At 39.7% G+C, this 9,185-nt stretch overlaps 1 protein-coding gene and 1 pseudogene across 1 annotated transcript in view; both read left to right on the top strand.

The window, feature by feature from the left end:
- The first annotated feature begins 2,029 nt into the window (after positions 1 to 2,029).
- LOC119277707 lies at positions 2,030 to 4,625 on the top strand (annotated as a pseudogene).
- Positions 4,626 to 7,524: 2,899 nt separating this feature from the next.
- LOC119281784 overlaps positions 7,525 to 9,185 on the top strand; it is a 7,084-nt gene continuing 5,423 nt past the window's right edge. Inside the window, exon 1 of the mRNA XM_037562220.1 lies at positions 7,525 to 7,739. Within this exon, the coding sequence (XP_037418117.1) occupies positions 7,569 to 7,739 (171 nt within the window). The 5' untranslated portion in view covers positions 7,525 to 7,568. The remainder of the gene's footprint in view (positions 7,740 to 9,185) is intronic.

Genomic DNA, 9,185 nt, shown 5'->3' with positions numbered 1-9,185 from the left:
CCTCTTTCTCTGTACCATGTTAAGTTAAGCCGACAAGAAAAATGAATAAATTTTTTAGTTCTTCAGAACAAATTGATGCGTGATACAGACGAACTGAACTTTGGTATTAGACAACCACATGATAGGAGGATGTAATATGTACGAAAAACAGGACGTCATGAGGTAATCAGAACTATTAAGGCCATTAGCTTCGGTGCACCTGTTTTGTCGATCGATCGTTGATTTCAATCGGTCGAGACTCGCTAGACATTTTGACTGCTCACAACTGACAGGTAGACCGGTTGAGCTCTAGCCATTGGGATCCTTGACGAATGATCATTGACCATTGACTCTTGAGAACAGTTCACAAATTTGAGATAATCACAAAATTGCAAAAGTTCATCAATTTGAAGAAAAAGTTGACAAATTCAATAATAAGTTTACGAATTTTAAAAAAGTTCATCGATTTTGAGTTCACCAATTTGAAAAAGGTTCACAGATTTTGAAAACAATCACAAAATGAAAAATGTTCACAGACTTAAAAAAGGTTCATGATTTGAATGAAGTTTCAAATGTGAAGGTGCTCATGTATTTGTAAAAGGGAAAAAAGAAAATAAAAGGTAACATGAAAAAAGAAAGCAGCAAACAGAAAATAAAAACCCGAGTAAAAAACCGACAAAACCCCAAAAAAACAGAGTCCAGGAGGCGTAGAAATACATCGGGGGTGACCCATTGGCGGGTGAGCAAGGTGCTGGGCTTGCCTCGAGGCCCAGCAGGCCTGGCATCTGCCCGATTCCAGGAAGCAGTGCAGCGCAGCGACGCGTGAGCGTTCGATCGCGTCGAGATTTCCTGGGTGATCGTTTATTGGGCTGGGCCATGTTCGCGCAGAAAAAGGGGAGTACCATAGATCGATCCCTGGTCGGGCACGAACAAACACAACACACTAACCACCGCGCAACGCCAGGAGTTCGTGATAATAGCTAGGGCACGACCCACTTGAAGCTTAATGTGCCGGTTTTCTCCTCTCTCTTTTCGTTTCTTTTTTTCATCTCCGTTTTTTTTCATTTCTTTGCTTTTGTTTCTTCATTTTTTTCTTCTCTGTTTTTCTTCATTTTCTTTCATTGTACGAACGCTTATTCGACACTTTTCAAATACTTGTTCCACATTTTAACACTTGTGCAACACTTTTTAAATACTCGTTCAACATTTTTTTAAACTTATTCAATATTTTTTGTTTTTTGTTTTCTTTTGTTTCATTTGGTTTTTTTTTCTCCATTGTTTGCATTCTTTCTTCTCAAATCAGATGTGTTTCATTCTTGTTCGTTTCCCTTTTTTCTGCCTTTTTTGTTTGGTTTTATTTCTTCTTCTTAATTTTTTGTTTTTCTTGTGTGTTTTCTTATGTTTGTTTTTGTTCCACTCTACATTTCCGTACATGTCAATTTTTTTGTAACAAGCGATCAACATTTTTTGTATACACGTTCAACATTGTCCGAACGCTTTATCAACATCTTTCAAATACTTGTTCAATACTTTATTAGTTATTCAATATTTTTTAAATACTTGTTCGCATTTTTAAATACTCGTTCAACATTTTTAATACCTATTAATTCTTTTACAAATAATAGTTCAATATTTTTCAAATAGTTGTTGAACATTTTTCAAATTCTTGTTCAACATTTTATAAATACTCGTTCAACATTTTTCATATACTCGTCCAACATTTTTTAATTACTATTCAACATTTTTTAATACATATTAAATATTTTTTTAAATACTTGTTCAACATTTATAATATCCATTCAACATTTTCAAATATTTGTTCAACATTTTTAAATACTTATTCGATATTTTTTTGCTGAGTGTTTTTGGTTATATCTTTATCTTTACCTACTAATAAATCACCGATCGCTTCTGGTCGTACGTCGCTGCCCTTTTTGCAAAAAAGTCCCTCGGTTTATCAGAAATTAACCCGCAGTCCCTTTGTAATTGGATCTGGGAAAACGCTTCGTTTTTGAAGAAAAAAAACCTCTAATCCACCAGACCACTCCGCCGCTCCCTCCTGCCCTCGCTCCCCTCGCAGCCGCAAGCCGCCTCGCCGGCGACCCCGCACCTCCGCAAGGCCCCACCGCCAGTGACCTTCCCCGCCGGGCCTCCGGTCGCTCCGCCGCCTCTACCCTCTCCCTTCTCCTCCTTCTTCTCGATCTCCTCTCACCTCTCTCCCTCTTTCTTGCTGGACAGGGACCTCCATGGCGCCGCCGGCCCTCATTCTCGCCGGATCCGGCTGCCTCCACGCCAAATCCGTCGGAAATGGATCCGTCCCGGCCAGATCCGCCCGGATCCGACCGGGCCCCGCCGTCGTCGCCACCCCGCTCAACCTGCAGCGCCACCTTCCACCGGCAGGCCTTGGAGAACCTCATCTCTCTGATTTCCTCTCAATTTTTGCAGGATGGTCAAGAACCAGATATAGTAGTTACATCTAAAGGGATGAATTTAGAGGAAGATGCAGCAAGGTAGAGGTAGTAATCTCAAAAAAATTCTGAAATACATTAGCGTGAACAGGTTTTCTCCTGCTGCCCACCGATTCCTTCCTACTCCTCCAATTTTTCTCACAAAATGCATTTTGTGGTATGATGCGACTACAACTAAAGATAAAACATTTAAGGATCTGAATATTTGAGCAGAGACCTATTACGTGTTGCAGCTAGCTCGAACTACATTTATAATGCACAACTCAAAGGACTGACGCTATTGGTAAGATAAGGTCACATGAGTCCCAATTAAATGGGAAGCAAAGGGTGAAAAATGGGGCCCTAAAATCACTATTTATTCTATCCTCTGTGTCTTAGCAAACCAGTTCATGTGGAGACGAACATGTTTCCTCTGTGAAAAATCAATACATTATTATTGTTATTTATCATTGCCTTGGACATAAAATTCAAACATGAGGACTTGGTTTCTTTCTTTTTTACAGTATCCAGATGCATGCTCTGTCCGTTGCTTTTTAGTTAAATGTTATTTTGTTCAGACTATTTTCATCACTAAAGTGGTTGAACTGTAAGTTCCGAATTGGCAGTAAATAGTGCAGTATCTTGATGCATGCCTTTTCTACACAGGCTTTGCAGTAAATCGTGTATTTTCCCCTTACACACAAGGTGCCCAGCTTCTAATCAGTCTTGGCATTGATCTTTTCAGAATTGATCGAGTAAAAAGGCAACTTCGGCATGCCAATGGGACCTTTTCAGTAAGTGCTTTGACTCTGTTTTTTCATGGCCATGTGTGGAATAATTGCCAATGATATCAAAATTAAGCTCCTCCCGTGAATGAACAAGCAAATGTTCTTAAACTATAGGTATATTTTTTCTATTTCTTGATGAAAATGTTCCAATATCATGTACTATCCGCGTTCACTTAATCATCCGTGTTCTGCTCTGCTCCCGCCGCCGGTTGTGTGTGTGTGGCATGGGTGGCATCTACTTTGCCATTATAGGAAGTAAAGCTATGAGCGGTTTTCTTCTTTTATTAACGGCCAATTGTTTTATTACTTTGTGCAAGGAATCCAATTTCTTAGCGGTTTTATATTATTGAATGCAGACTTGCAGTTTAACTTTTTAGCAAGCTTTTGTTCTACGTCAATCTAGCATGGTTATATGTTGTTGAATGTTGACTTCATTACGAGTTTCTGACTATCTACTTGTTCATGTTTATACGGATGAGGTGCTGTCAGGGGTGGCTGAGACCATCAAGAACTTTGTCCTGATCTACCATGTTGACATCACCAAGGTTCCTGACTTCAACACCATGTACGAGCTGTACGACCCGTCAACGGTGATGTTCTTCTTCCGCAACAAGCACATCATGATTGATCTTGGGACAAGAAACAACAACAAGATCAACTGGGCAATGAAAGACAAGGAAGAGTTTGTTGACATCGTGGAGACTGTCTATAGAGGAGCTCGTAAGGCTGTCGTCTGGTGATTGCTCCCATGGATTACTCCACCAAATACAGGTACTGAGGTATCTGTGCCTGTCTCTTCATGTGGTTTCAATGATCCCAAATATTCCAAAGGATGAGCATAGTCATGAAACGCTTCCAATCGATGATTTCCTGGCAGTTTGGAGTATTCCAGTAGCACACCAAACAACTTTTGCTGCAGGACACTGAAGTAATAGATAAGAGCAAGTTTTTGTGGCTTAGAGACACATGGGGCAGATGTCTGAATCAAGTATGGTCTTGTGTAAATTTTGACATGTGTTCAGTCTTCCGTTATGCAGTAGCCATACAAAAAAAAACATTGTTGGGCACCCTTGATGACTAAAACAGAGAGAGTGGGATCATCAATTCCTTGGTATCTCTATCCTCAACCAAACTACGGACCATCCAACCTTCGGTCAGGTTCACTATTCTTCAATCTTAGTGCTGCATATTCCTATTTGAATGATACTTGGTGCATAAAATTAGTGATTCGGAAAATTCTTTTTTTTTCTTTGTTACGAACAAATCTGCAACTCTGTATCCTATTTCTTGCCACTGTTAGTCTTGGTAGATGAAGTCAGATTGTGTACTGACATTGTTGTAATCTCTGTATCCTGTTTGTGTTATTTTGCTTACACAGAATGGCCATGTTTATCTTAAATTTCCTTCTCAATTGCCTTTAAATTAATAAATCAGGGTAACAAATAGAATGTGTCTGTTCCATTACCCACAACTGTACCATTATCTACTATTGAATAGTTGGATCAATAAACTTGTCGTGATCTTTTGTTGTAGAAGAGCAATGTTCTACCTGCTTATAATTATATGTCATCCTGAGTTGTTATTTGTAAGATGATGATGATTGATAAGAATCTCATCGATAAGTTTTGCCCTGAGTTTTTTCTCATTGAGTTTTGGTACATTTGGTATTGTTCGATATGCTATCTAATATATAGTGTGTGCTCCCACTTCAGTTGATTAATTATTTTTCACTTAGCAGCGGGTGATTGATGGACCAATTATGCCAGTAATGTCCTTAATTTCAGAGAAGATGCAAAACAGATAACATGGATGAGCTTGCATACTTGCCGGTAGTGTAGCTTTCTGCTGAACCATATATTCTGCCAGGAGAAGTTTCAGTGACCAATGGAAGCTTTGATGTATTTTTTTCAAGCAAAAGTAATCGTCTATTATCCATGTCAGGTTTCGACTCAAATTGTGGTGCTTCTGTTCTATGCAATTTTATTTTCTTACTGATGCCATGTTCTGGCATTCCTTATCTTTTATGCCTGATGTGAGTCTTAGTGCTAATAAGAACTATTTTTTCCCAATGGTAAATCTACCTTTTCCCCATCATGTGACTTAAAGCTAATCTATTCATGGTTAGTTGTCCTTCCTGTACAAAGGTCATCTGTTTCGATTCAGTTCTCTTCGCTTTCTTTTACTGTAACATAGAACATGCTCACATGGTCGTAAATTGTAAACAGAGATGGAAACGTGCATACAGATCTCTCGAGCATGCAATATTTTTCCAGGGTGACAATTTTTAAATGGCTTTATATCTGAAGACACCTTTTGGTTGGCTCTATTTGTTGTATATAAGTTATATCTGAATATACCTTTGGATGCTTATACCATAAATGATGGCCCTGGATAAGTTATATCTGAAGATACCTTTGGTGACCCCTTTCTATGTTCATTGGTGAATAATAGCGGAAAAAAACTCGAATGAAACCATGCGACGACATAGAGGAACACTACTTGGGGAAGTAAAATGTTATAGTGGTCGCTTTGTTGAGAGGTGAGCAAATACATGAAGCCAACAGAGCGACTGGGTGGGTGGATCATGACTATCTCTGATTTACTTCGATGTCTCAGTGCTCAATTTATCTTTCCTGTACGATTATTTGTCATGCTCTTGCAATTTTCACACTTTATGTGATAGAAGATCCCACAAGAATTATCATTGTTTGTGTTTAAGAGAGCCATAAGGTTTATCCATTTCATAGTGAGGCATTGAGTTACGTATTTGCTATTAGACTAGATGACTGAATCCCAGTCAAGTTTCTTCAGCAAGGCAGCACAAGGGGACTGCATGGAGCAACAACACCAGAATTTGTTTATGCATTTGCTTTAGCCAACATATCTGAATCCCGGGCGACTTTTCAAGCATGCAAATTATGTTATGGTTCATGTTTACAAGGGATAATGAGATGGGGAACGCGAAGAGAGACCGTGTGTGCAGTTCATCTCGCAATGAGAGTACCTTCTTTTCCTGAGAGCGTGCGTGTTTTTTGAGGGAACTGAGAGCGTGCATGTTTGTGTAGGCAAGTTGTTATGTTCGGTCCAAGCCTAAATAGTGCAAAAAATAATTACAAATAAAATATAAATTTCAAAAAGACAAAACATTCTTTAAGAAACATCTATTAAAAAATTAGTTTTTAGAGAAATGTTCCAATTTACTAAAAACATTAACTATTCCTAAAAAAATGTTTCAATTTTTATGTAAACGTTAACTTTTATTAAAAATAAGAAAATTTCCACGTTTAACCTTATTATCGACATTTATTAAAATTGGATATAAAAAAATGATGCACAATGGCACATGAAGCAGATTTTTTTAGGCTAACCACACGCTTTATTAATTTCTCAATAATATTGTGAGGGATATATGATTTTTAGCACATGAAGCAGGTTGTGTCTCTTTTCTCGCCCGGTGCAACGCACGGGCATTTGTACTAGTATACATGAAAGAAAAAAAGAGCCTGTGGCTCCCGCGTGGCTGGGCCTGCTATCTGCAACCCGGGCGATTCCTTCAGCGAGGGAAGCTCGCGGCTCACGTAACGCGACAAGTTTGGTGAGATTCGAATTCGAAACCTCTTTGTTTCCTTCGCAGTAACCAATTCGGACGGCTAACCTGCTATGCTTACTAATACTTATTATGTTTCTTCTTATTTCTACGCCTCCCGGACTATGTTTTTTCTATTTTTTGTCGGGTTTTCATCGGGTTTTTATTTTCTGTTTGCTGCTTTCTTTTTTCATGTTACCTTTTCTTTTCTTTTTTCCTTTCTACAAATACATGAAGACCTTCACAGGTGCACCGAAACTAATGGCCTTAATAGATGCGGCTCATCTCTTGGACAACGTATTTATAACCTTGCTATAATTATTTATATAAAATGCAGAATAATACTCCCTCCATCATGAATTAGTTGGCTAATATTTTTTTAGATACGGATGTATCTAGACACGTTTTAGTGTTCGGTACATCTGTATCTAGACAAATCTTAGACAACTACTTTGGGACGGAGGGAGTATATGCCAACTGTAAATCTTACGACGAAAATAATTATATAGATAGGAAATTTATAACTCGAGATCTTGGAATCTATACAAAATAGAAAATAATAAATAAATTATTTGCCAACCATAAATGGTTACCAGCCACCACCTACCATTCGACGCAAAATAATAAATTATTTCTAGAATGTGTAGTATTGGTGAGTCTATATATATGTACCTTTCTAAAAACCAAATCATGCAAAAGCTTGGCTTTAGAAATTTCCTCACAATACTTTTCGTTGAGCGCAATACCTGTTGCAAAAGGCATCAGGCTATGCGCCTTCCACAGTTTATGGTATTCTTGTTTGTTTGTTCATCCCAAGTCGGTGCAATCTCGTCGTCGCATGGCGCATACGATGAGAATATGAATCAAATGAGGCAACAATCACCCTGGAATAGTAGCTGGCTACCCAGAAAAGCTACAACTAACAGTGGCGTCAACCATGTAAGTAAAAGGCTGTCTATGTTCATTGCTAGATTTGATGCATCACATATACATGTGACCCAATTACTTATCACACAAGGGAAACTCTTCCAATCTTGTATTGACTTCATCAAATCCCATAATTTATTTTGATTTACAAACAAATGAGAAGCTGGTCTTTGCGTAATTTTATTTGTTTTGGTCGTATAGCTGAGATTTTTTTTTAAATTTTTTTTTTGCGAAAGGCATTCTCTTTCATTTGCTACTCTTCCTGCTGTCCGTACATGGTTGTTTGTTCTCCATTAAAACTACTATCTCTATCTCCGTAATTGGGTTGACCGGATCCTTTCGTTGGTCCCGGCGGCCCGATTCCAGAACCATGCACTAGTTTTACACATAACGCCGCTGCAATCAGCACAAAGCAGAAAATGATTCTCGAAATTCACGGGATTCACAAGGTACATCTAGAATGAGAAGCACTGCAGATGGTCAGTAAAGATGCAACACAAAATTCAAAACGAGGAAATAAGAGATGGCTGCCCCTAATTTTTTTTGCCGGCGGAGAAGGAATTTCTCACCGGTTTCCACCATGGCCAGTGGTTCATGGTTAGTTTGTTCGAGCCCAGGCAATAACAACGCTGATTATGGAATATTTAATCGCCTTTCTTAATAAATAAGTGGTGAACAAGCAAATGCTAAAAATCTTTTTTTTTTCTTTCAAGAGTACACGGAAGGCGTGCCATATTTTTATAGAAGACAGAAGATAATTACAAGAGACTATTTCTCGCTGCGAACAACAAGTGTAGCACGAACTCTACCCGAGCTTATCCAAAGACAAGCAACCTCAAATGCTACAACCACAACACAAAGAAACTTACCCTAAACAGAACAACTAAGCCGCGTCTCGACCAACACCGGTCACCTCGAAGAGCAACAACTTCAACCGGACTTTCCTTGCCAACACACCAACCACCCTTGAAAGGCTAAAAAAAGATGTCGAGTGCGTGGCAAGACTTAGTCGATCCCGACAAAAGCCACCGGCCCACCGCCTTGGACTCAAATAAATTAACTCAAATGCTAAAAATCTCCCCTAAAAAATTGCTAAAAAATCTGACATCAGATTCTCAGGACTCTCGAGCGAACGCGCTCGCTGCCGTCGGATCTGTTGCACTGATCTTGAAGCAGGCGCGGGGGGACACGTCATCCTCGTGTCATCCTCTGCCTCTGCGGGAGACTTTGACATATCCTCTCCCTCACTTCCACTTCCTCTGTTCTTGGGCGGTGCTGCGGTGACCTTCCGGACTCTGGCGATTGAACATGGGATGGGGAGGCGACGGTGTAGAGGAGCCGCGACGGGGGAGATATTTGGTGCGGGGAGCCGGGAGTGCGCTGCGGCGGGGGGAGCTGCGACTAGAGCTCGAGCGCGAGCGCATGGCGGCGGTGGCGGAGAGGAGCTGCCGCGGAGAA

This window comes from Triticum dicoccoides, chromosome 3B (assembly GCF_002162155.2).
Source record: "Triticum dicoccoides isolate Atlit2015 ecotype Zavitan chromosome 3B, WEW_v2.0, whole genome shotgun sequence".
Classification (NCBI taxonomy): Eukaryota; Viridiplantae; Streptophyta; class Magnoliopsida; order Poales; family Poaceae; genus Triticum; species Triticum dicoccoides.
The sequence above is the reverse complement of the archived record's forward strand: the minus strand, read 5'-3'. Positions and strand labels throughout refer to the sequence as shown.